The sequence below is a fragment of the Silurus meridionalis genome, chromosome 10 (genome assembly GCF_014805685.1).
Source record: "Silurus meridionalis isolate SWU-2019-XX chromosome 10, ASM1480568v1, whole genome shotgun sequence".
Lineage (NCBI taxonomy): Eukaryota > Metazoa > Chordata > Actinopteri > Siluriformes > Siluridae > Silurus > Silurus meridionalis.
This window is the reverse complement of record NC_060893.1, coordinates 2,370,829-2,398,597: the sequence shown is the minus strand read 5'-3', so window position 1 is coordinate 2,398,597 and position 27,769 is coordinate 2,370,829. Positions and strand designations below refer to the sequence as shown.

At 39.2% G+C, this 27,769-nt stretch overlaps 1 protein-coding gene across 3 annotated transcripts; it reads right to left on the bottom strand.

The window, feature by feature from the left end:
• Nucleotides 1-1,000: 1,000 nt before the first annotated feature.
• On the bottom strand, nt 1,001-26,994 carry ppp6r2a (protein phosphatase 6, regulatory subunit 2a). 3 transcript variants are annotated; one of them, XM_046859986.1, is made up of 25 exons: nt 26,447-26,994; nt 22,650-22,808; nt 18,208-18,462; nt 17,342-17,528; nt 17,035-17,172; nt 16,776-16,841; nt 15,898-16,010; nt 14,839-14,952; nt 13,039-13,165; nt 12,752-12,904; nt 12,224-12,424; nt 11,350-11,414; nt 11,118-11,233; nt 10,717-10,802; nt 9,146-9,226; nt 8,910-9,007; nt 7,266-7,323; nt 7,038-7,165; nt 6,760-6,911; nt 6,521-6,647; nt 5,402-5,439; nt 5,191-5,320; nt 4,283-4,384; nt 3,771-3,831; nt 1,001-1,902 (listed from the first exon to the last, which is right to left on the bottom strand). In XM_046859986.1, the coding sequence occupies exons 3-24, from the start codon at nt 18,432-18,434 to the stop codon at nt 3,786-3,788; spliced, it is 2,553 nt and encodes an 850-aa protein (XP_046715942.1). In that variant the 5' UTR covers nt 18,435-18,462; nt 22,650-22,808; nt 26,447-26,994; the 3' UTR covers nt 1,001-1,902; nt 3,771-3,785. The 3 variants fall into 3 exon arrangements, with proteins under 3 accessions (XP_046715942.1, XP_046715943.1, XP_046715944.1); XM_046859987.1 differs by having other exon boundaries at nt 5,402-5,436; nt 26,447-26,993; XM_046859988.1 differs by lacking the exon at nt 3,771-3,831 and having other exon boundaries at nt 26,447-26,844.
• Between the last annotated feature and the right edge of the window lie 775 nt (nt 26,995-27,769).

Below are 27,769 nucleotides of genomic sequence, written 5' to 3'. Positions count from 1 at the left end.
CAGACGGATGCTTAGTGAAACGAGTTCTCATAACAGATTTATTCATGATACCGAACAGAACTATCAAACAAATCTCCAAATAGCTATAAAAATACATACACGTACATGTGTGTGTATCTAGTTGGCCTTGAGAACCACATAGACACAGTCTATACGTCATATAGTGGCTTTTAGCTGAAATATCAGAAAATGCATCTCATTACAGAACCATGAACACAATAATCTCCACGTCATCATCATTCCAAATAACGCAGGCGTGTGAAGCTCAGTGATGCAGCGTCACTCAGATGCGCTCAAACATGAGAAAAACTCAACAAAAAACAATCGACCTTCCCGGGTGTGAGGGGAAACGACTGATGATCGACATCTCTGTAGATTTAATCCTGGATATTGGACACATTAGTAAATGAGGGTTGGAGAAAAAGAAACCACAGAGCAGTTTTATTTCATTTTGAATTCTCAGCTTTTACCTCGGTGATGGATTCCTGCCCAGAGATCTCAGGATGATCTCCAGCTCCACAACGACCCTGACCAGAATAAAGCGCTTGCTGCTGATGAACAACTTTGGTATATAATAAGGACAGGATTAAAACGTTTCGATTCGTTCATGAGCTGATGATGACGTTCTGTACAGACGCAATCCGAACACAGGAGTGTAACTGAGGAGGATTCGGTTTCTCCCATCGCACCTGCAGGATGTACAGTGTTCAAACTTCCTGGGAAAAGATTCTGCTTTTGTGGAACAAACGAATGAGAAATGCGAGACGCATACGCACAGTGAAGCAAAACCTCCTGAGGCATGAACAGTGAGATTTAAACCATGAGTGAAACCGTGTTGTTGTTGTTGTTTTGTATCACGGATTATGACGGTCACTGTTGCTCTGTCTCGAGTTTAAAAAAAAAAAGAAAAGCTAATTAGAGATAAACAGATGAAGCTGCGGAGAAAGAGGAAGACTGTGCAAGTGCTTTGGGTAGAAAGAAAGAAAGAAAGAAAGACCACTTCACTCTCGTTAGTTTTTTGTGATTGACACGGTATCAATTAAAAGACTTTAAGGCAAGATTCGTCATTAAAAGTGCTTTGTCGGGGAAAACAAATACTCAGGAAAAGCAGTACACAAGGAAAAAAAACAAAAACATACAATTTGAAATTTGCTGATTTGAAAAGAAAAGGACAAAATTCTTTATAGCAACCAAAAATAAATCATACGCTGCCGTTTACACAATTTATAAAGCTCTGCAGAAAGTTCAGAACCTGAAGAAACACCTCACCATCAATGCGAACAGTGTGGGCTGAAATGTCATTATTGCACACAAGGAGACGTGAGCCCTATTCGGATGGGGTTCCACTGACGTGCACGAGTTGTACTGTGAGGTGTAGGAAAGTGATTACAGACGCGGTGTTTAAATACATGTTAAAGGCTGCAGATGTGCATATGAACACGTGTGATTGGAGTGAAAGACAGATGAGGGTGATTGGACATCCTGTGCTCTGCTGCCACACCCTGCTGTTACTGCGATCGCACCGGATGCAAATAAAAAATAGGAAATTAAACAAAGGAGAAAAAAAAAGAAGACAATTCTTAATGATCTAACTGAAAAATAAACCCATAACTGCTACATTAAAAACTGCAAATTTCATACAAAGTTGAAAGAAATAAAAGCTCCTGTGAGCACAGTTCTGGTTCCTGGGCGTGTGCTACACATCCCTTCTCCTTCACTGGGGCACGCTGATTGGTAGATCCACGTTCAATAAACTTGGCAGCATTTTTACTTTAACACCAAAAGTGGTACTGTTTTTCCGAGTAAGAACAGAAGTGGCAAAGAAGTGGGTTTGGAGGGGATTTTGTCTGGTTTCACGTTCAACACTTTCAGATCGGCCCATTGGGTGTGGTGTCATCAAACCTGAAAACACACAAAAGCAGAGCAAGTTTTATGAGCACACACCAAACTCAACAAAACTACACGTAGGTGCATGCAAAGAACAAAGTGTGTATGAAAACACAGCTGTCAGAATAATCAGAATAATGATCATATGAATTCAGAATAAACATGATTACAGGTAGGTCCTGAGTTTCTTATCGTACTTTAATGCTAATTAGATCGATCAGATGGTTAAAATGTACTTTAAGGCTCCTTGATAAATGAATTGTGGCAGGATTAGTAAAATACTTTGATATATATTTTTGTTTACCCTCAAGGTTGTGTGCTGAGGCTGAAGGTGAGATCAATCAACTGTCCTTTTTCTTCTCACATTGCTAATCTAAAAACCTCATGTTCATTTCTGATTTCCAAAAATCAGAAAAATGTCTCCATCCATCATCAAGAGAGAGAGAGAGATATGGAGCTGTGTGTGTGTGTGTGTGTGTGTGTGTGTGTGTGTGTGTGTGTGTGTGTGTGTGTTTAATTGCATAAAGCCAAGTTTTAGTTTGAACTATTTGTTTCCTGCCTCTGATTCTTCACTCTCTGTAACATGCTTCCAGAATGTTCTCTGTTCTGACACCAAGATGGTTAAATGTCTAAACATCGTCTTAATCTCTGAACAGATGAGGTTCTTAGTTTAAGTCCTAATGAACCAGGATTAGAGTATTTATTGATGAGTCTTTAATTCACCATCTAACTCACCCTGGATCAGGAGGCATCTCTGATTAATGCACAGTCATTTCCAGACTATTAAGCGCACCCTTATTATTTTCTGATGCTCATTTCTAAGTTTCTTTGACTAACCCGTAATGCTGTTGCCAAGAAAAATAAAAAAGCACGAGTTTTGGAAACCTGTCTGTGCTTATATGATTTCTGTTGTAACCCGGAGTTAGCGAGCTCTCCCTTCACCCAGACTCAACGCGTTACAACGGCTTGTATCTAAACAGTAGCCGACCAAGAAAGTCATTGTTCACTGTCTTCCTCCTTCCTTTCACAACTATTTCTCTCAGGAGTTTATCTTTTGGCATCGTCGTGCGTTTAAAAATCACCATCGATGAAGCTTTTCTCCCGATGCCGTGCAGCTCAGAACACAGGTGAGGTGCGCTTTTTCGTTTCCATTCTGAAATTTCATTGGTCTAATGTTATGTGGTTCAGTTTTTTGTCTTGAAGTTGGTGAAACCGGGAAAAACCCAGGAAAAATTCATAAATAAGCCGCTTCGTTGTTTAAGCCGCGGAGTTCAAAACGTGGGAAAAAAGTAGCGCCTTATAGTCCGAAAAATACGGTAAATGTTTTTTGCTTTACACCAAAAGTCATTTGATTTTAAGAGACATGAAAGGATGGATCAGAATTTCCTGTTGTTTAATGTGGAACCTTTAGATTGAAACCATTCTTTTTTCAAGTGATCAAAAATATTGGATCATATTGACTGGTGTTTTTGTTGCCCTCGTTTGTTCTGTTAATCTGATTGTTTAAACAGTTAATAGCACTGAATGTCGACTGTTGTTAAAACGATAACATTAATGAAGACTAGAGAGATTATACGTGGGGAACGCAGGACATTTTGAAGCTAAAAATCAGTAAGTTTTAGTCTGGTCAATTCATTCACCAGACCCATGATTTCCTAGTGTTTCCTAAATCCTTCTTAATATGAGAACAACTCATTGTGTGGAAACATCTTGTTTAGGAAAGAGATCAAGAAATGAATGGTCAGATTGTTTTGAGCAGTCAGAAAGAATAAAGAAATGAATAATCATTCTGAAAACAAACAGAAAAAAGCACTGGTACAAGCCTGGAGATGTATTACATACAAATCATGTGACGTGTTCTTTATGTTCCTGTATTTACTCACCTCAAAATTAAAGCTTCAATTCTGATCCATCACTTCATTTATCTTGACCTCAAAACCAAATCTATTCAGTAGATAACAAAAACAAAAGAATTTTCCTTTCTGTTCTAATACTGTTGGAGAGAAATGCACATGAACTATAATATAAAAGATTGTTTAGGTTCTAATTGTGGACACAGAAGACATGGACTTGGAGACATGAACATTTTCCAGCTCTCTAGTTTTTAGTGAACATGTGTTGAGTAAAAGGTTGTAGTTGATGCTGTTCTGCTCAAAGCAGTTGTAGAGTGATACGTTCCTCTGCATGTTCCTATGATCTTTCTCCTCTAGAAGACATTTCTGCCCATATAAACGTTTACTCTGTTTTTGTTTTCTTCATCATTCGGTGTAAACGTTCGAGTATTTTATCACCAGCCACACCACATTCATTTAAAGAAATTGTTTAAATGTTGAGTCAAATTGAAATGTTACCATCTTTATGGAAACGTGGTAAAGAATGTACAGATGACGCGTACCTCTTGTCGGTCACAGTGGTGTTCTCTGAATCGGATGTCGGTGTCTGGGACTCTGCTGCATCTGTAATAGTGAGCTTCTGCAGTGTCTCACCAAGTGCATCACTGAAAACAATGGAACAGTTTTGCAGTTCTGTTCATTCACAATAGATCAGTTACAGAGCTGTAATTATACTCAATGATCAGTGGTGGACCAAGTACATAAACCATATACTTGATCAAAAGGACATTGGAAGGCAAATACTTTTGCACTTTAACTCGAGTGAAAGTTTAAAGAGACACTTTTACTGGAGTCATTTTTTTATCTACTAAATCTCTACTTTCAAAGCACTCTGATTTATTACGGCTATAATCTTCACATTAATTAAAGAGTCTTGTGACAAAAATGATAATCAACTCATTTCAATCATTAATAATTCATTAATAAATCAGTGTGTTAACACACTAACAAACATGATCATCAAAAACCAAAAATATCACGCAAATAAGCTGACAGGAGTAGTGGCATGTTAGAGTCAGGAGTAGTGCTGCAGCTAGGGATTATTGTATTAATTTAGTACTCTACTCTACAGTCAGTAATAATGGATACAGTGCTCCATGTGTAGTTTAATGAACTAAAAGCATCGAGGCAAATAATAGTCCACAAGACTTTTCTTATATTCTAATTACTCAAGGAATCATCCGGAGATTCTTCATCATTTATTTCTCTCGGAAATATTCTGCTTGCTGTTGAACTGCTGCTGAACTGTATGTTGGTGATCAGTAGGAACACCAAGAGCCAAAAACAAGTTTAATACAGAGCCACGTGTGTGTGTGTGTGTGTGTGTTTCAGATACATGGACCACTGTTTAAATCACAATACATGTAAATATCACTGAATCAGGTATCTTCTCTTCATCTCTCTCTCTCACCTGCACATCTGAGTGTCTGCTGCTTTTTGGTTGCCTGCTGCTTTGGGTTCATCCTCAGTCTTGTCTGTTCCCACATCATCTTCACCATCAAAGCCTCCCGAGTCTGGAGCTAGCACAGGGGCCTTCTGATCTGCAAATGTTTATTACATATTTTTTACTTTTTAATTTTTGACATATTTATGAATGAAAACATAAAATAATAAATACTAACCTTTCTTTTCTGACTGGTTCTTTGAGTTTTTAGAGCTGCTAGGGGAAAAAATAATCAATTAGTTAATCATTAATGAACTTAATCATTTACTAAACCTAAAACTCTTGATGAAAAGAAAAACTGTTGAGAAACTTAAATAAAAAAACCAAACCAGCACAATATATAATAAATAATATATAATAAATCTTGTATTGGGGGGAGACAACCATGAATTTATAACCTGAATTACACAGTAATATTCAAATGTACACTTCCACTATATAAAAGTTTATAATAAACGACATTCATACAATAATCTGATCATTAATGAACAGACTAAAAGGCTATGAGAGTTACTAATAATAATGAAATGTAAAGTTAACAAAAACACAAAGTGAAAAGCTGTGTAAATACATGTGGTTAGAGATGTGTACTTTGGATTTAAATACACCTATTTAGCTGAGTAATTACTAGTTGGAGAAGGAGATCCGCATAAAAAACATGTCGATGTTATTCTTCAGCAGGACCATGCATCAAGTCTGTCAATTAAAATTAAAATCCAATCAAAACTGGGGTGAGGATGAAGGACACCAGGAAGCAACACAGAACATTGTAGGGATTTGTGTGAAATTGGCCTCAATCAGAACAGACTTTATAATATTTTAGATGGAAGATACAAGAGGAATAAACGTACAATTATAAGGAACAAACATTTAGGCACTAAACCTATACTTTTATACAACTTTATAACCACATTATCTGTGTAAAGCTGCTTTGAGACGGTGTTCATTGTTAAAAGTGCTATACAAATAAAAATGAACTGAAGTGATAGACATGCTCTTTAGTGTTAAAGAGTATTACACATTTCATAATTTAACTGCAGGTTGCTCACATATCATTTTCTCACTGAATCAGAAGAGATTTCAGTGGTTTTCACATTTACACTTCACTCCTGTGCACAAGTTGAAAAATTAAACTCATTTTGAGTGAAAACTAAAAGTGGGATTGGGTGGATTTAAACGCTTAAAACTTTGGATTAGGTTTTCTTAGTGGCACGAGTGTGTCTGGTGTGAACTGGCCTTAATGTTATTATTCAGTTTATAATCAACATTATACAGTTTAGTGCTGAGTCCAGATTACCTGCAGAAAGGGTGAAACTCTGTGAAATTGGCCCATCCTGTACCATGATGCTCCTTATTGGCCTGGTTGGAGGCAGAACCCCAGGCAGTGTCCTTCACTTCACTGAAATCACCTAAACATGTGGGACCTTAACAGACACACCTCAAAGGTCAATCTCTAAATGAGTGCAATCTCTAATCTGAGATTTCTGAGTAACAGACACACGTTAAAGTGTGTGATGAGGGCATTTTAAAACATACTTTCTGGAGTCTGTGGTGTGGGGGATTTAGGGCTGGTTGCCACTTGTGTAGAAACCTGACTCCCCCCATCCTTATCGGCCGACCCGCGGCCCAGCTTCCCATTGCTCACAGAAACCTTAGGTGAGCCTCCTGAAGATAAAGACACACCAAACCTAAAAACAAAAACACATTTTACCTTCACTCAGTCACAACTTGCAGAATCAAGTTACACAACTTGAACACAAGCATTTTTAAAATGTTTGGAATTTAATTCCTATAGAGAAAAAACCCACACACACCTGGATCGGGATTTCACTTGAGTTGCATAGCTGATCTCTTTATCGTCCCAAATGTCTTCTTCCTCTTCACAGTCATCAAACTGCTGTATTCTCTCCTTACAGCAAGCTTCAAAGGCAGCAGCACTCGCCTAGAATTATATACGAGAACATTCCCAAACATGTTTTATTATTCACCAAACCCAATGCAATTTAAAAATGTGTGCTTTAATACCAGCTCCAGAAACTTACACTATTATCATCTGCATCAATACTGAAGTTAATCTCAGCAATTCGATCAAAAGTAGCACTGAAAACAAAACAGAAATTAACAGTGAGATGTGTGGAGGGAACACAGAGAGGTGATGAGTGTAAATATTATATTTATAGGTCGTTTTTGATGTAGCTGTTCTGCGTGATTTCCAGCTTCACTTCCTGAAAAACATTATAACCTGTATGCATGAACACTACCTCCATTACAGAACCATATTTACAGAACCGCAACTTAAAACATTCGATGAGTCAACAAAAAACCAGCAATGGTTCTCCTAAGAGTTCAGCTGTCAGATTCTTTTACTTCATCTACATGCATCAGAACCATCTTTAAAAATACACAGCATCATCTGTTCTATCTGAACAGACTTCAGATCTTTGAGAAAAACTCTGCCACAGTGGTCAGATTTCACAAGCCCAGAAAAGTTTCCTGCCTGATCCACTCACTCGCAGAACAATGCAAAACTGCATGCAAAGATCTTCCATAACTCCAGATGATCTACTTATCCAGATGTTGGACAAGAGCCCGGTCTATCATCATGGATTCCTTTCACTCGGCTCACCCGTTAGATTTCTAGAATTCAAAGAACTTGATGGCGCAGCAACAAGTTGGATAGAACACTAAAGTGAACACCAGTCAGTATACTACTACAGCTGCAGAAGGTTACTAAAGGCAGTAAATCAAACTCCACCATACAGATATTGGAAAGAGGAGCCTTATTGTAAGTTTTTGATCATTTGACTTTAATCCTTTTAATAGTAAAATTGGAATAATATTCTTCCTTTTCTTTTGCAAAATAATCCTAAATCATTTTGCTTATCTGCACATATTTAGGATTATTTAGCAAAAGAAAAGGCTTCACATGTTATATGTAGCCTTTTTGGAAGAACTCTGAAAGAACAGAAGTTGCAGGAGATACGATTAATTAGAAACTGGCCAAAGTTTAAAAACCTTGTGCTACAACACGACCTCACCATTTTAACAGTGAAATAGGTTTAAAATAAACCGAGCATTAGTTCGGTTGTAAAGACTTGAATTTGGCATATTCTCCAACCTGAGTAATAATGTAATGTTCAAATGTAATGTTAAGATTTTGTATGAATCCAAACAGTCATGACGTTAATTAATACTGGTTAATTAACACATTAATACTGATCCTCGTGTTGTGGCTACACTGATTACTAAATTAACTTTTTATTACTTACCTAAACAGTTCTTAAGAATTTTATTTTAAAGCTTTAAGGACTCAGTAATTATAAGATTAATAAGATAAACAGCAAAGCTCAGTACTACAGCACCATCATTTGGCCAATCAGACTCCTCTGTCTTGTCCGAGAAACATTAGGAAGAACTACGCAAAAAGCAAGCTTCATCAAGATCAAGAAAAAAAGAGAGAAATAAAACCCTATTGAAAACAACAGAAGTCCAAACACTACACCAGGGCCACCGAGAAGCTACCACCTTCAGTGACTGCTCCCCTAAACTGTGTGCCCAGGCTACTACTACTACTACTACTACTACTACTACTAATAATAATAATAATAATAATATTAATAAAGACAGAAAGTGAAAGACAGACAGAATTAACATCACTACAAAAATTCAGCGAGGCAGAAACTCACTTGATAGTTTCATCATGTTCACTGAACTCCTCATCATTGAAGCCAAACTGATCTACAAAGTTAGCAGTCATCTGCTGAATCTGATATTCGGAGAATGCCTGGATGATAAACAGGTAATAATGGACACGTTTTAGTCATCTCAGGAGGATCGGATATATTTATACCATTCTGGATGATACTGGTCACAATGTGGTTTTTTTTTGTTTGTTTTTTTTAAACATGACCTTTGACTGTACCTGTTGGATAGACAGATCATTGGGAAACGGGCTTTCCATGTCATCATCTTCACTAGAAGAATGCAGGTTGTGTGTGCTGACCTGTGATAATAGAAGGTCATAGGTGTTACAGAACTCAAACAGTCAGGGTGCAGCACCAGCATCACACAGTAATTACAGATAAGCTGGTATATATTATCTAGTAAAACATGATCTATATGGTGAACGTTTTGGAGAATAAATGCAAGCTAATAGATTTAATATCTGAATTTCATTATACATGTTTATGATTTTGCTGTAAGGTGTTCAAACTGCTAACTCTCACTTCATAAATGTGGGTTAATTAGGCTATTTTATGCTAATCAGGAGTTATGTGCTGCTAGAATTAGTGACATTTAGGGTTGCAAAACTCTAGGAACTGTCAAGACTGGAAATTTTACATAGGATTTAATGGGAATAAACTGGGAATTACAGGTTAGTCTATAACAGGGAATTTAAATGTAGTTTGAAAAAATCATGCAGGATATTCCTAGCTAAAACAACCTGATTTAATGCGATTTCAGTTAAATTTCTTCCTGCACATTCATCAATCACATGCACACAGCACACTTACTGCAGGGCCACTGAGGCCACGCCCCTACAGACACTGTGCATTTGTCCATAACAAACATCATTTCTTGAATCTTGCACATAAAATAATGTTAAAAATCCTGGTAAATATTTACGTAAATGACATGAATGTCCGCTTAAAACTTCCGTTTAAGACATTTACACAACATCAAAAACACAAATAAGTTGTTAGAAACTGGCCTAACGAGGCTCTAAATATCACTAAACCTGCACTTCCCCATAGCTGTGAAATAAAAGACGTTTTACACCTGTGGTACAATTTAAAATAGATTCTCATTGATAACAGAAAGCTGATTGGCTGTTGCATGTTAGTATCATTTGTAATTATAAAACAGGGAATTATTTTTGGACTAGTCCAAACGCAGCCATTAGGGTTACACAAGCCAAGTCACTCTTAGTGCCGGTCCCAAGCCCGGATAAATGGGGTGTTGTGTTAGGAAGGGCATCCAGAGTAAAAACGTGCCAAATCAAACATGCGGATCACGAATAGGGATGATCCGCTGTGGCGCCCCCTAATGGGAGAAGCTGAAAGAAAGTTTTTTATATTTGGACAAGTGGAAGAAAATACACCACCACTACGGAAACAACAACAACAACAAAAAACCACTAGAAAGTCCTGCGGAAGCATTTGAATGAGCATTAGAGGCAGCGTTACATGTACATACATCAGAAAATAAAGACCTGTTTAAAATGAGTTCAGACCTAGAACAGCGAATTGAATACTTTTTAAGGCTTTAAAAAAAACCCACAGCTTTTATGATGAAATGATACGTTTGTTTGGGTTAAAAAGAAATACGTACAATTATAGAATTTGTTATACTAAATGTGCGTCTCGTCTGAGATTTTCTTGTAGAACTGCTGTGCAAGGTGATGGAACATTCAGTAAAGAATGAAATGTTTGGTCTCAGTTTGAAATGTAACTAATGGAATTTGTGATGTACACTGTATGCACATCTGCTCACCAAGTCTACAGTGTTTCTCCTGTTCGTTTCTCTGAGGGTTTCTCCCACAAAGCTCTCCCACCGCCCCCTGCAGTCCTCAGGAAGTTCTGCAAAAATGCAACCAAAATGTTTAAAGGCTTGGGATTCATGCTGCAAAGTCCAAGAAAAGCTCACAAATATTTTTCAGAACTTAAAATACATTCACCACTTATATATTGCATCTGAAATACAAGCACTTAAAGCCACCCATCACCCCAGACAGCATATTTCTACTGCCTCTCAACAGTCTCTCATACTGGCCTCAAATGAGAGAAAAGGAATGTTCAAGCTAAACAACTCGGAGGAAAAAGATGATGTCAAATCTGTGCCACATAATGTTACATTCCCAAACCTCATACATCTACACTCACACGTAGACCTACCTTTAATGAGATCATTAATCTGAGACTGGACCTGTCCTTTCTCCAGGTTCTGAACCACAGTGTTGGCGATCCGAGTCAAATGACCCATGTTACCTCTCCTGGTCCCACCCTCAGCTCTAGAATTTAGAGGACATAAAACAAGATCAAGAAAAAGAAAAGCTATGCTATGCTATAATGCATATACGTCATGCTTAAACGTGGGTAAATGGTGAAAAACGGAAGCAGCTCATACTGAATTCTGTCGTTCTCCTCCCATGCATCCAGAATCCTTTGCACCAAGCGACACTGTTGGAAGAGCTGCACAGTAACACACAGATGGAAAACACAATGACTATCTGAATAGTCAGCAGCAGCTCAACATTAGAGTATCATTCACGAGTGTAGCATATATGCTGCTACGTTTGTCTGCTGTGTGAAACATCATGATAACTCTGGGAACATCTATATTGAGCAGCTCCCGAGTTCAGAGTGAGCTCAAAAAACATGCCTGAACTAAACTACATCATGACAGTTCATTCAGAGCATTTCTTTTAAAGATACCAGGTCAGTTAGACCCTAAACCAAAACCAGTGACTGACAGAAGGCTGATGAAAAGGAGATGTTCTTAGTAATGAAATAGTAATAATTACCATCACAAAAATGACCGAATTAAGTGAATTAAGAACTCCACAACATTAAGTAATTATGTCCAACAGATATCATGAAAGTATCCAGTTTCTCCTGGAATGCTGGGACATGCAGTCAGCATGTTCATGTGCACTTACAGTAAAGAGTATTTTTTTTACAGACGAAGGTCACTGACACTGGTGTTTGCAGACACCAGCTGTAAAATATCAATCATGAGTGCAGGGAATCAACCAGAAATTGTGAAATATTATATAGATGTGTTGATGGAAGTAGCCCATTCAGCACATACTTATTAAACTACAGCACATATCCTTTGTTTTTGTGTCTTTTACAGAAGGGAACAGTTTCATGGAACTGGCAACCACACAGAGGATTATATGCAATTTGGTGAGCTACACTGTCAGAAAACCACTGAGTGTCCAAATCATAAATTCTCCCACTATACTGCTACAGAACTCCATTTGAAATGTTTTGATTACATTGGTAACCAAGGCAGCACGGGTTGGTTCATTTGGTGCGTCTGGGTTGACATTCTGGCCTTCAGAGTGAGGCTTCTCTTCATGGTTTTGGAGAACTGAGGGATGCAGATCCATGTGAGATGAGTGGTTCAGGATCGAGGTCACACACATCTCTACTTGAAAGTGCAAGAAGTTATTCCAGGTGTATTTAAAGAATAAATCCTGCAACCAAAAAAAAAAAAGTCAAAAAATGAGTGCAAACAAACTAATGGAAGTAAAACTCAGTAGATCTCACAGGTTCTTTCACACTGCGTAACAAATCCTCTCCATCACAGATATAATCAGGTAAATAAAAAAGATTGGAGAATAGTTTTGCAACACTATTTTGAAGGTGATGATGTGTAAACATAGATAAACAAAAGTACTTTCTGGTAAACAGAGCTAACCTTGAAACTTTTTGATGCCACCTCATATGGGCACAAATACTTAATCAAATGAAGTGTGTGTTATGGGAACATGTGTGATAACAATATGAAGGTAACTCCTCACCAGCAGAAGGTCCATGGTGTTAAGCCTGCAGAGTTCTTGGCAGATGCTGTTGTCGCTTGTTTGCAGCAGCGATGCCACCAGCCTGGCCACATGAAGGCGTGCATTCCCCAGCGGCTGCTCCAGAACACCAACAGTTGTGAGTATTGCACTTTTCTGCATTGGAGAAAGAAGTAGAAGATAGTGGACAAAACAAAAAAGGAACAACAAATGAAAAAATAAATCTGAGTGAAAACATGAAGTCTCAATAAGTCACACTTTCACTCTCAGCTCAGTGATGGAACCAGTACCTTGGGAGGGTCCAGTAGAAGCTGTTGGAAGTCCTTTAGATGAGGCTCAATAGTACGTAGAATACTGCTGTTGACAGTGTAAGACCTTTCACATCCCTGAGAATACAGCTCCATTAGACCCTCCAGCCTAGAACACACAAGCAGAGGTCAATTAAAAAAAATAAACAAACACACAAATAATTGTGTGCATTACATATATAATGCTGCTGCTACTTATAAAATAGTGTGCAGTAATAAATCAGTAAAAAAAAAAAAAAACAAGTCTGTACAGTAGGTGTGAGAATAATGTGTAATCAGAGGCTGTGTTAATTACACACATTACATGGACAGACAGGAACGTACATATTCCTTTATGAAAATTTGTAATTTTTTAATTAGTTAACTGTTAAATAACCATGAAAAAAATCTGAATAACTTTCATCCTATCTCGAATCAGCAGCTTTCTAAAGCAGGCCCCATGTTGGCAAATGGTACAGCTTTTATCCACAATAGAGTCACGTTAGGATTTTGATCCAGAAGAGTCACATCAGGATTTTTACCCAAAATAGTGTCACATCGTCATGGTTTTTATCCTAAATAGAGTCACATCATGATTTTATTGATTCAGAATCAATCAGTGTCACCATGATTTTTATCCAGAAAAGAGACTGCTGAATTTGAGGTTGTAGGTATAAATATTTATTTTGTACTTATTTACACTTATAATTGTGTTTGAGAATAATTAGAATATATTATTAATTTTGCTATGACTATAGTTTATTATCCAATAATGAACAAACTGAAGTGAAAATCATCTCGAACCAAACAGAAATGTAGCCCAGAAGCTTCTGACTGATCTTTAAACTGTTTTATTCAGAAACTTTAATATGTTTTCAGATCAACATTAGACCAAATGCAATATTAATGCTGCATTTTACACATTTCCCTTGAATCACACGCATCTGTTATAAAAGTCATGATATATTTTAGGACTAAAAAGTATGGATTTGGTTTTGTCGTCATTTCTGAAAATGTATTATCCCAAACCAGATATAAATGCCGCTCTGACTATTAAATGCTCCAGATATAAAACAAACAGTCTCTTTTAAATGAGCCATCAACAAAAAGCAAATCACCCCTGTAGTAGCGAGAAGCCTTGACCCCGAGATTAAATTCCTTTTGATTTTATTTCACTCCTGACAGCATGGCTCTGATCTGTCTGAAGGAGGGGAGTGAAAGCTCCATAAAAAGGAAAGCAAGTCTCTGGATCATTTTTTATGAGTGAGCTAATAATAGAGCACCAAAGGAATTCTCTCTCTGTCCTAGCGCTGGATTGTGTACACATACGCAGAAACATCCAAAGAGCTGCCTGTCAGGAGTAAATTAAATCATCAGTCTAAAATAACTGCAGAACCGTTCAGGTTTCTCCAAAAGTAAACCTGAGGACACAGCTGCTAAATTCACACACCTTATACGATCAGTTTTTCCTCATTCAGCACATCATCTGCTTCACCACAGGAACTATTTATTGCCTTTTTTCTTCTTAATCGATTAGTTTAGCAACATTTCAGTGCCAAGACACTATAACAGTGAAGAACATCACATCACTGCCTCTCTCTGTGCTTCACTGGTTATTAAACTACTGTACTGAGTGAACACAAACAGAAGGCAAGTGATCACTAAAACCCACTGATTTTCTTTTTATTTCAAAATGCTACAAATTGTGATTGTAGGAATTGTGAAGAGGAATCCTTTATTTCACTATTTGAAGGATTTCCCTGGCTGCCACACACAACATGGAAACCTAAGGGATCTACTCACCCTGTCCTCCTCGACTCCAGTAACGTCAGAAGAACTTGAGTTCCATTGACTATAGAGGCTTCACTGGTCATCTTCTCAAACATGCTCTTCAAAAGCTGCGCCACATTCTCCTCTCTAAACATAAACAATACTGTTATAGCAGGTCATAGATATAAAGCCATACTTCTCTCCTAGGCATGTAAACTGGGATGGGCAACTTTTATAGATGAGGGTCCAGCATTCTCCTTCATACTCGGTGGGTCAGATTATTAATCCAGACTAATATATTATACATCATTTCTTAATTTACACTATATTGAGGGAACTCATTGTACAATTAATGCAACGCGTTTATTAAATGGCCAAAGCAAGCAAACGTACACATCACAACAAATGTACATAGTCCCTATTTTTGACATTTCAGACAACATTCCTACTGCCAAATAGTCTATAAATAGTCTCAATGAGAAAGATGTCATTTCTCCTGCTGGTGCACAATTGAATTAACGTGACGAAAATCAAGATAAGCAAAGAAGAAAAAGTAAAAAATAAAAAGTTTAGGGATACGTAGTGTAGTGATAGAGAGAGTAGTAAAAAATCTAGTTTTCCCTCTTCCACCGCTTATCGCTTATAATTACTTGGCAGAATCTAGCTCCTGGTTGAAGAATTAATACCATCCTAATATTAAAAGTAGTCTTTACATGGTCCTGTGGGCCGTGTTTAAAGATACTCCAAGGTGCCAGTTGCTTATCCCTGAAAAGCCCAGAATCCCGGAAATCTCTCACTGAGCACTTCTACATCACATCCATGCCACCTTAATTCTTGAAGCCTTTAAAGAATCAGGAATGTAGATATTTGTTTAAAAAAAAGTCATAGTTTGTGTCTCATCTTTGTTTTAGGAGCAATGTAAAGAGCGTTATGAATTATGTGAGGACAGCCGCTGGCTTTCTGGACGCACAGGGATAACTAGATGAATGTGTAGAATTATCATTCATTATAATTCATTACATTCAGTGATCTGTGGGTGGACACACGGACACCTGCACCTGTTATTAGATACAATAACGAGCGATAACTTACGACTCCAGGACTGCCAGTAACGGATCTGGTTCAACGGCCTCTGGGATCTGAATGGCCTGATCTCGACTGAGACGAATGATGTCACACAGAGTCTGCGATGCATTTGATTGTCTCTGTCGGTGCACAAGAGAGCTTTTATTTAACTACGTGCAAGTTCTGTAGTGTTCTGTAAAATTACAGATGTTCCCAAACTGCACAAATCAGGTATCATGCACGAGGTGGTATCAAAAGGTTTCTAGACTGATGTTATTCTGAACACGTGCAATACCACGTCCGCAATTTCATCATTGACAGCAAGTTAGAACGAAGAGCAAACGTGAAATTCTGCATGAAACGGACATACGACGAACATCAGGAAGACCACAAGAGATAAGAAAGACTTTCAACGTGCTCAACTCCCGAACATCTCAAAACCATTCAGCAACTTGTGCATGATGTTCGACGGAGAACAATCCACATGATCTCACTTCTGCACCCACCACACTCGCCAGATTTGCAGACTTCGCTCTCTACCTGAAGATGAAGATCAGTCACCGTTTTGACACCATTGCGAAGATCCAGCGCGAATCGCAGAAGGTGCTTGAGACGCTTTGAAAAGAAGACTTCCAGAACGCATTCCAGAAGTGGCAGAAGTGACACTGGGAGCGCTGCGTTTCTGTGCAATGGGTCTGTTTTTAATGTGATTGTGTGTAAACGTAGATAAAGAACTTTCTTGTAAATGGAGCTAATCTCAAAACTTTTTGATACCACCTTGTAGAGCACCTCTCTTGGTATGCACAAAACAAATGTGCTTTAAAGGCTAAAATCCCTCAGCAGGTTAATAAAACACCAAGTTACTCACATTACTCCAGATTTAAATGGGACAGTGATGTTCTCACCTCCTCGTCTCTCCCTGTGTGCATGAGCTCAGTCAGCCTCTGGATCAGTCGCTCCTCATTCAGCCACTGGAGAACAAATCATTATTACAGTGTGTTCATGTTTGTTTTTGAAGCATTTTGATTTGTTTACCCTGCACTTCTCATAACATTCAATTACTAAATGATCAGAAAATCATCTCAGACTATAAGAAATAAAATGTTCAACCCAGGAGAGAGTGTGTGTGTGTGTGTGTGAGCAAGCAGAAGTGCGTTTCCTCACATTGAGAACCTCCTGTCTGAGGGGTGCTGGCTCCACACAGCTGATAAGACGCAGGAGCAGATCCATCATGGGGGACACGTCTATGTGGTTCAACACCAGGCTGATGAAGTTGTGTTTCTTCCTCAGGAACGAGATCATCTAAAGGCAAATGAAGCCGTTTCAAAGCAAATAATTTTCCGACCAAATAAACAAACACATCACAAGTAACATCATTCAAATAAACACACACAATAACGAATTGTCTCCTGCATGTCAGTGGAAATCTGAGCAGCGCAGCTGATCATGTTTTAAGGTTAAAAGCACTTACCTGCTCTGTTTTGCGTGCTATCAGGTTACCGATGGTTTTGCTGAAGAACGAGGCAAGCAGCGGGTTGAGAGGTGGATCCTGCTCCAGAAGACTGTAAAGCTTCTCCAGCAGAGATACATCTCCACCCAACTTGTCGTTAATGGTGCTCACATCGGAGGTGAGGAGATCGCAGGCAATATTTGGAAGTCTAGATGAAAAGAGAACAAAAGAAGGTTCATTTGATCTTTTTCTCTTTATTCGTTATTTTGTCTCTTATTGCCATATGGAAGAGATTAATACCTGTACATTTAAAAATAAAACAATAAATAATTAATAAATTAGGATATTATTCAGCATCCCCCTGGTCATTTCCTCACCACACCTAAACAGATGATTATAAATTGCACGTTCTCTCGTTCACATGCGAAGAAGTGACGTGTGTGTGTGTGTGTGTGTGTGAATGAATGAAGGACTGAAGAAATAAAAACATTTGTTAAAATCTTCTAAAATAAGTAGAACATTTAAGTAGATCATATTCATTTAAAACACAAACATTTTATAAATAAATATATACTGGGTCTAAAAAAAATAAGCTGTTTAATTAAATGTTTTCATTTGATTTAAATACATTTGTGCCAATTTAATTAAAAAAGTATATTGAATTAATTTGATAAAAGGTTGTTTTCAAAATGTAAACTGTTGATGTTCACAAATGTTAATAACAATAATAATAAACGGTGTTAATAAAAATTAATTCTATTCTGTTTTGTATTCCTTCCCACAAAACTGCACCGAAATGGAACCGAACCGTGATTTAAAAACCGAGGTACGTACCGAGCCGTGAACTTTGTGTACCCTTACACCCTTAATTACGTGGGATGTCTTACTTGAAGCGTGTTTTCTCCTCCAGGTCAGAAGAAGGTTCCTCTGTGATGAGACTGACCAGCTCAAGCATGCAGTGGTCCTGTGATAGGAAGAGCAGGAGACGGTGGTTCTGTGCCTTGCACTCCTGCAGGAGATCTTCCTCCTCCATCAGCTCCCTCAGAGTTACATCCTCCCTATCAAGCAGCTGGTCGATATGGGAGGTGGTGTGCAGGTCAAACTTCCAGAACATGGCCACAGCTGGAAGAGAAAGCACGTGCCTGGACAAAGAGAGAAAACAGATGTAGGTGTGTGGCAAATAATGATATAGACATATCCACCACATTTTTAATATTATTTATTTTAATAAGCACAAATAACAAGGTCAATTATCTATACCAATGGTCCCCAAACTACACCCCCACATTTGGAACGGCCCTCCGAACAATGCCAGAGACATATTTTAATAATGTAACTTTATATACGTTTTAGTCATATCATATCTGTATTGGATAAAAATTTCAACTGAAATGTCCCTAATTTATTAATAGAGGTTAAAGCACCGATAATTGATCGCTGGAACTATCGGGGAAAAAATCCATAACATTTTTCCAGCTTCCAGTCAGCTGTCATTAAGAGAGCGCCCTCTAGAGGCGAATCACTGTCACCACGTGCTGCTTGTTTTTACATGCGAGACTGCAAGCTGCATTAAGCTGCATAAAACTATCGGTTGATTAATCAGTTATCAGCGAGTACGATCCAACCAGTATCAGTAAAACCACTATCGCTCGACCTCTGGTTATTAACGTAACCTAATGATTTGTTAGATACACCCACCAAACATATGCATTAGTAAAGGTTTTGATTTCAATAACAATAAATATGAAATAAATGTAATTAAATAGATTATATAGCGCTTGGAAGGTAATGCTTATTTATCTGTAGGTGCACAACAGAATAATATGGGATATGAGAAGCACGTGTGAAGAACGTTGATACTGCTGTCTTAATTAAGCCTTGATAGATCATTAGACAGTCACGTCACACTCATGAGGACGTTTATACTAATTTTAACACAAAAAAAAGGTTCTCAATGAAGGTTTTGCATATTATGTAATTTAGCTGAAAATGAAGGAGTTAATTGATTCTTATGGCTTTTATTGTACGGGAGAATTTAAGGAATAAGTGCCAAAGATTTTACTGATACCTGATCAGCCTGTCAGCAGGTATGAGAGAGAATAAAACATTTAATTAATGTTTTTATATTTTTTATGCTTAGTTCCTGTAGGGATGAAACTCAGGTGGTAACTCTGAGGCTCTGGGATGTTAATCAGAAAGTCAGGGGTTTAGGTCCTGCTATCGCCAAGCTGCTACTGTTGGGCTCTTGAGCAAGGCCCTTAACACTCTGTGCTCCAGGGGGCACTGTGTCATGGCTGATGATTCACTCCGACCCCAGCTTTCTATGCGAGACTTGAAAAGACCCTTTAATCTAGTGGGAGCTCAGTTGGTAAAGCTGTGGGTTACTGATCGGAAGGTTGGAGTTTAAGAGCCAGTATCACCAATCTGTCACCCTTAGGGCCCCTGAGCAAGGCCCTTAACCCTCTGTGCTCCAGGGGCAATGTATCATGGCTTTAGCCCTGCACTTCCTAACATCGCTGGGATATGAAAAAATTCATGTGACAAGTATAAATCACATTTTGTTCTTTCTTTCATCCTTTAAAAATGGCCACTGCAGGGCGCTATGTGCTGTATGATTATGCAGCTTCTTTTTCCAATACTTCAGCATTTTTGGATTTATTAGAAAATTAGTAAGAAACTCGTAGTGTTTTATTTTCACATCATAAAACACTTCCTCTGATTTCCATTATCAATGATAAACATCCCTGAACACCCAAAATCTTTATCACAGTAAAAAAATACACAAAAACTCGGTTGTGTTATCGGACATTTGGTTACTTGTAGCTCATTAGCATTCATTGTTTCAGGTTTGTTCTTTGTGTAAAATGAGCTTTAACTCAATGTGAGGAACTGAACAGTTTCCCTGAGGGGAGTTAAAATAGTTACTGAGCACAACTGAAGTGATCATTCTGTTTCAATGCTTTATATAATTATTAATAACAGTAATAATAAGGTCAATTATCTATACCAATGGTCCCCAAACTACACCCCACATTTGGAACGGCCCTCGAACAATGCCAGAGACATATTTTAATAATGTAACTTTATATACGTTTTAGTCATATCATATCTGTATTGGATGAAAAATTTCAACTGAAATGTCCCTAATTTATTAATAGCGGGTTGAGGCACCGATAATTGATCGCTGGAACTATCGGGAAAAAATCCATAACATTTTTCCAGCTTCCAGTCAGCTGTCATTACGAGAGCGCCCTCTAGAGGCGAATCACTGTCACCACGTGCTGCTTGTTTTTACATGCGAGACTGCAAGCTGCATTAAGCTGCATAAAACTATCGGTTGATTAATCAGTTATCAGCGAGTACGATCCAACCAGTATCAGTAAAACCACTATCGCTCGACCTCTGGTTATTAACGTAACCTAATGATTTGTTAGATACACCCACCAAACATATGCATTAGTAAAGGTTTTGATTTCAATAACAATAAATATGAAATAAATGTAATTAAATAGATTATATAGCGCTTGGAAGGTAATGCTTATTTATCTGTAGGTGCACAACAGAATAATATGGGATATGAGAAGCACGTGTGAAGAACGTTGATACTGCTGTCTTAATTAAGCCTTGATAGATCATTAGACAGTCACGTCACACTCATGAGGACGTTTATACTAATTTTAACACAAAAAAAAGGTTCTCAATGAAGGTTTTGCATATTATGTAATTTAGCTGAAAATGAAGGAGTTAATTGATTCTTATGGCTTTTATTGTGCGGGAGAATTTAAGGAATAAGTGCCAAGATTTTACTGATACCTGATCAGCCTGTCAGCAGGTATGAGAGAGAATAAAACATTTAATTAATGTTTTTATATTTTTTATGCTTAGTTCCTGTAGGGATGAAACTCAGGTGGTAACTCTGAGGCTCTGGGATGTTAATCAGAAAGTCAGGGGTTTAGGTCCTGCTATCGCCAAGCTGCTACTGTTGGGCTCTTGAGCAAGGCCCTTAACACTCTGTGCTCCAGGGGGCACTGTGTCATGGCTGATGATTCACTCCGACCCCAGCTTTCTATGCGAGACTTGAAAAGACCCTTTAATCTAGTGGGAGCTCAGTTGGTAAAGCTGTGGGTTACTGATCGGAAGGTTGGAGTTTAAGAGCCAGTATCACCAATCTGTCACCCTTAGGGCCCCTGAGCAAGGCCCTTAACCCTCTGTGCTCCAGGGGCAATGTATCATGGCTCTAGCCCTGCACTTCCTAACATCGCTGGGATATGAAAAAATTCATGTGACAAGTATAAATCACATTTTGTTCTTTCTTTCATCCTTTAAAAATGGCCACTGCAGGGCGCTATGTGCTGTATGATTATGCAGCTTCTTTTTCCAATACTTCAGCATTTTTGGATTTATTAGAAAATTTGTAAGAAACTCGTAGTGTTTTATTTTCACATCATAAAACACTTCCTCTGATTTCCATTATCAATGATAAACATCCCTGAACACCCAAAATCTTTATCACAGTAAAAAAATACACAAAAACTCGGTTGTGTTATCGGACATTTGGTTACTTGTAGCTCATTAGCATTCATTGTTTCAGGTTTGTTCTTTGTGTAAAATGAGCTTTAACTCAATGTGAGGAACTGAACAGTTTCCCTGAGGGGAGTTAAAATAGTTACTGAGCACAACTGAAGTGATCATTCTGTTTCAATGCTTTATATAATTATTAATAACAGTAATAATAAGAATGATGCTGCTAATAGTAATAAAAATAATAATAATAATAAATACACAATACTTTATATAAGCCAGAAACCAAAAAAATACTATTAGGAGATAAAGTTATAATAATATTTAATCATGAGACAATCTTCCTAATAAATTCTAACCCTAGTTTCAGATCTGTGTGATGATCTGAGAAAAAAAACTCGGATGCTTCTGCAGATTAATTCTGAAAAAAGTGTTCTGTCCAAAACTGAGTTTTCTTTCTGCCAGTTTTTCAGCCTCAGCATTTCTGCTTTACAAACATTTTAACAGAAATTATTAACTGCAATCAAATACTCAAATGTTGGACATTAGTCTTTCACCTCCCTGTTGTAATTCAGTTCCACTCTGTGAGAGATGTGCAAATAAAGAACAGATGATTTCAGCTACAGTTATACATATAGTAAAATATCATTTTGCCCAAATGAAGGATTTACTCAGGTCTCCATTCAGTCCACATAATTCCTAGTTTTCATATTTGTACTACAGAATCAGTTCAGAATAAACACTGCTACTGCAGAAGTCTGTGGTCTGAAGTGGATAAATTGCATGTTCTGAATGAACAGTCATTTACCAGCAGATGAAATGAGTGAATCCTTAATTACACCTTCCCCACGAGTAGACAGGCATTGGAGTGGCAGACTGCAGAAAGCATGGAGCAAACTAGCAGTAATCAGCATGGAGTCTGCTTCCCACCAGAGCCTCCTCACCACACAAACACCTCAGATGGACACTGCAAGACCAAAAGCATGAGTACGACATGAAAACATAAAACATCAGTGCAAACAAATAACAAAAACTCTGCAACATTAGAGAAGAGAAACACACTTTACTGACTATATACACAATACACCTTCAATCTCCACCTGCGTGTGCGAGACATGTGTGAGAAGTAGGTGAGGTGTGTGTAAATTGTGTGAGAAATAGGTGAGAAGCAGGTGAGGTGTGTGTGAATTGTGTAAGCAGTGGGTGATGTGTATGAATTGTGTGGGAAGTAGGTGAGGTGTGTGAGAAGAAGGTGAGAAATAGGTGAGAAGAAGGTGAGGTGTGTGTGTAAATTGTGCGAGAAGCAGGTGAGGTGTGTGTGTAAATTGTGTGAGAAGTAGGTGAGGTGAGTGTGAATTGTGTGAGAAACAGGTGAGGTGTGTGTGTGGGAATTGTGTGAGAAGTAGGTGAGGTGTGTGGGAATTGTGTGAGAAATAGGTGAGAAGCAGGTAAGGTGTGTGTGAATTATGTAACATGTAGGTAAGGTGTGTGTGAATTGTGTGGGAAGTAGGTGAGGTGTGTGAGAAGCAGGTGAGGTGTGTGTAAATGTGTGAGAAGCAGGTAAGGTGTGTGTGTGTGTAAATTGTGCGAGAAGTAGGTGAGGTGAGTGTGTGTAAATTGTGCGAGAAGCAGGTGAGGTGTGTGTGTAAATTGTGAGAAGCAGGTGAGGTGTGTGTAAGTTGTGCGAGAAGCAGGTGAGGTGTGTGTAAATTGTGTGAGAAGCAGGTGAGGTGTGTGTAAATTGTGTGAGAAATAGGTGAGGTGTGTGGAATTATGTGAGACATAGGTGAGGTGTGTAAATTGTGCGAGACGTAGGTGAGGTGTGTGGGGTGTGTGAGAAATAGGTGAGAAGCAGGTAAGGTGTGTGTGAATTATGTAACATGTAGGTGAGGTGTGTGAATTGTGTGAGATGTAGGTGAGAAGCAGGTGAGGTGTGTGTAAATTGTGTGAGAAGTAGGTGAGGTGAGTGTGAGACATAGGTGAGGTGTGGGAATTGTGTGAGATGTGGGTGAGGTGTGTGGGAATTATGTGAGACATAGGTGAGGTGTGTAAATTGTGCGAGACGTGGGTGAGGTGTGTGAATTATGTGAGATGTAGATGAGGTGTGTGAATTGTGAGATGTAGGTGAGAAGCAGGTGAGGTGTTAGTGAGACATAGGTGAGGTGTGTGAATTATGTGAGATGTAGATGAGGTGTGTGTGTGAGAAGTAGGTGAGGTGTGAGAAGTAGGTGAGGTGTGTGTGTAAATTGTGCGAGAAGTAGGTGAGTGTGTGTAAATTATGTGAGATGTAGGTGAGGTGTGAATTGTGAGAAATAGGTGAGGTGTGTGTGTAAATTGTGAGAAATAGGTGAGAAGTAGGTGAGGTGTGTGAATTGTGTGAGATGTAGGTGAGGTGTGTGAATGTGAGATGTAGGTGAGGTGTGGAATTGTGTGAGATGTGAGGTGAGGTGTGTGTGAGACATAGGTGAGGTGTGGGGTGTGTGAGATGTGGGTGAGAAGCAGGTGAGGTGTGTGTGAGACATAGGTGAGGTGTGTGTGAATTGTGAGATGTAGGTGAGGTGTGTGTGTGAATTATGTGAGATGTAGATGAGGTGTGTGAGAAATAGGTGAGGTGTGTGTGAGATGTAGATGAGGTGTGTGAGGTGTGTGAGACATAGGTGAGGTGTGTGTAAATTGTGAGAAGTAGGTGAGGTGTGAGAAGTAGGTGAGGTGTGTGTGTAAATTGTGAGAAATAGGTGAGGTGTGTGTAAATTGTGCGAGAAGCAGGTGAGGTGTGTGAGGTGTGTGTAAATTGTGAGAAGTAGGTGAGGTGTGTGTAAATTGTGTGAGAAGCAGGTGAGGTGTGTGTGTGTGAGATGTAGGTGAGGTGTGTGTAATGTGTGAGAAGTAGGTGAGGTGTGTGGGAATGTGTGAGATGTGGTGAGAAGCAGGTGAGGTGTGTGAATTGTGAGATGTAGGTGAGAAGCAGGTGAGGTGTGTGAGACATAGGTGAGGTGTGGGAATGTGTGAGATGTAGGTGAGGTGTGTGAGACATAGGTGAGGTGTGGTGTGAGATGTAGGTGAGGTGTGTGTAAATTGTGAGAAATAGGTGAGGTGTGTGTGTGAGATGTAGGTGAGAAGCAGGTGAGGTGTGGGAATTGTGTGAGAAATAGGTGAGAAGTAGGTGAGGTGTGTGAATTGTGTGAGATGTAGGTGAGAAGCAGGTGAGGTGTGTGTAAATTGTGAGAAATAGGTGAGGTGTGTGGAATGTGTGAGAAATAGGTGAGGTGTGTGGAATGTGTGTGAGATGTAGGTGAGGTGTGTGAGATGTGGGTGAGGTGTGTGTGTGAATTATGTGAGATGTAGATGAGGTGTGTGAATTATGTGAGATGTAGATGAGGTGTGTGAGACATAGGTGAGGTGTGTGGGAATTGTGTGAGATGTAGGTGAGAAGTAGGTGAGGTGTGTGGAATTGTGTGAGATGTAGGTGAGGTGTGTGAATTATGTGAGATGTAGATGAGGTGTGTGTGAGACATAGGTGAGGTGTGGGAATTGTGTGAGATGTAGGTGAGGTGTGTGTGTGAATTATGTGAGATGTAGGTGAGAAGTAGGTGAGGTGTGTAAATTGTGTGAGAAGTAGGTGAGGTGTGAGAAGTAGGTGAGGTGTGTGTAATTGTGTGAGATGTGGGTGAGAAGCAGGTGAGGTGTGTGTAAATTGTGAGAAGTAGGTGAGGTGTGTGAATTGTGTGAGAAATAGGTGAGGTGTGTGTAAATTGTGTGTGAGATGTAGGTGAGAAGCAGGTGAGGTGTGTGAGACATAGGTGAGTGTGTGTGTGTGTGTGTGAGATGTAGGTGAGGTGTGTGTGAGATGTAGGTGAGGTGTGTGTGTGAATTATGTGAGATGTAGATGAGGTGTCTGTGAGACATAGGTGAGGTGTGTGTGTGAATTATGTGAGATGTAGATGAGATGTGTGAATTGTGAGATGTAGGTGAGAAGCAGGTGAGGTGTTTGAGAGACATAGGTGAGGTGTGTGTAAATTGTGTGAGATGTAGGTGAGAAGTAGGTGAGGTGTGTGTGATTTGTGTGAGACGAGGTGAGGTGTGTGTGATTTGTGTGAGACGTAGGTGAGGTGTGTGTGATGTGTGAGAGATTTGTGTGAGACGTAGGTGAGGTGTGTGTGATTTGTGTGAGACGTAGGTGAGGTGTGAGAAGTAGGTGAGGTTTGTATGAGTGTGTGGATGAGAGCTGTGTGAAGTCTGTTTGAGGGGTATGAGGGGTATCTGGGAGAAGTGTGTGTTTGTTACAAGTCTGAGGCCTGAGGAAGTTAAAACTGGTGTTAGCTTAGCACAGCTAATCAGAGTCGCGCGCTGACGGTTCGTCGTTTTGTTAGCGAAGTGTGTGTGTCTAACACTGAGGGAGAGTGTGTGTGTGTGAGACTCTTTAACACTCTGTCTGTGTGACTCTTTAACACTCTCTGTGTGTGTGTGTGTGTGTGTGTGTGTGTGTAAGAGAGAGAGAGAGAGCGCGCGTGAGAAGCGTCACCGGGACGCTGAAAGTGCAGTGGAGAGTAAACACACGGACAGTGAGGCGCTGAGCGACACCGCAGTGATTTTACATAAACTTACCTCGAGTTCAGCTCCGAGTTTAACTGCACATACATACACGCGCGCGCGCACAGACACACACGGAGGATGTGTTTTGCTCGGGGAAGCTCTCAGGTTCTGTTTCCGCTCCACAGACTCGGTAAGAGCCGGAGAGTTAGGTGTCCCCGGGAACACACATGATAGTCGGATGTAACTGCTCTCCTGACGCTAAGCTCCACACTCTCCGATCCTCACATGCGAGCAGAACAACTCTTCTTCTTCTTCGATTCAAAATGGCGGAACTCCACCACAGGAGCGCTGAGGCTCAGAGCCGCGCAGGTCAACAGGGGGCGCCAGTGCGCTGCCATGCCGCCGCCTCCGCCGCCGTTTTCTTCTTCCTCGTCTTCTTCTTCTTCTTCTTTCTCGTCGTTTCGTCGCATTCGTATTTGTTTTTCCTTTGGTTGGTGATAGTTGCACTACCGCCGCCAAATGGTCTGGAGAGTGGAACTGTTTCCTGAACCCTCCTGACTTTCACAAACTGTACTTGGGGTGCTGCTCCTCTGCTTCTGGTTCATTCCTTTATTTCCCTCAGTTCTAAGATGAATGTCACTAATGTTCAAAAGTATTTAATAAAATAAAGTGAAACACATCATCTCTGGTGTACAGAGCAGTTCTACTCCAGCATGAGAGGAACCAGGAACCTGTTGATCTCATTAACACAAGTTCAGCTGGAGTCCAACTGAAGAGCTGAAGATTACAAATATAAAATAAAATCATGTCCACATGAGTCTGATTCCTGTTCCTGGTTGACACTGGCAGATCCTCTTGTGCACTTTGGCCTATGCAGCCCATCAAATTGAGATGTTTTGTGGAGCCTGAGATATTCAGTCATGAGTCTTGATCATGTGGTCATGTTGTAACACAAGAAGAAGCTACATGTGAATTGATGCCTTCATTTTTTTTTCTTGTAAATAATATCAATCAACAGTCTAATCTTGTAGTTAGTGATGGTTTAGGACTATATTGTTTGCTCCACTACCTGGTCAGTGGACAGATAAAGACCATCAGAGAAAACTGTGGTGTGAAATTGTTGATTTATTTTTGATGTATTTCTCAACAAACATTTTTTGAGCATTAGAATGATAGAAAATTATTCAATTGTATCACATAGAACTGTGAAACACTGAATTTAATGTCTGGGAGTATTGAAATTTGAACTCAGGACAGAGTGATATGATGAAAAATATATTGAAGGTCTTGAACTAGCAGACCAGCACACAGAATAAACCTTTGGTAGGTTGGATTTGCATAAGTGATGCTCCAGCTGACAGCAGCAGTTTGGTTTCTGTGTATACAAACATTTCA

Excerpts from the sequence above, each read along its gene's own strand:
- ppp6r2a (XM_046859986.1), bottom strand. The coding sequence starts at position 18,434 with ATGTTCTGGAAGTTTGACCTGCACACCACCTCCCATATCGACCAGCTG. Across the intron at positions 17,529-18,207 it reads GAGGAGAAAACACGCTTCAA|ACTTCCAAATATTGCCTGCG; the intron begins GTAAGACATCCC and ends CTTTTCATCTAG. Across the intron at positions 10,803-11,117 it reads GATTAATGATCTCATTAAAG|AACTTCCTGAGGACTGCAGG; the intron begins GTAGGTCTACGT and ends GCATTTTTGCAG.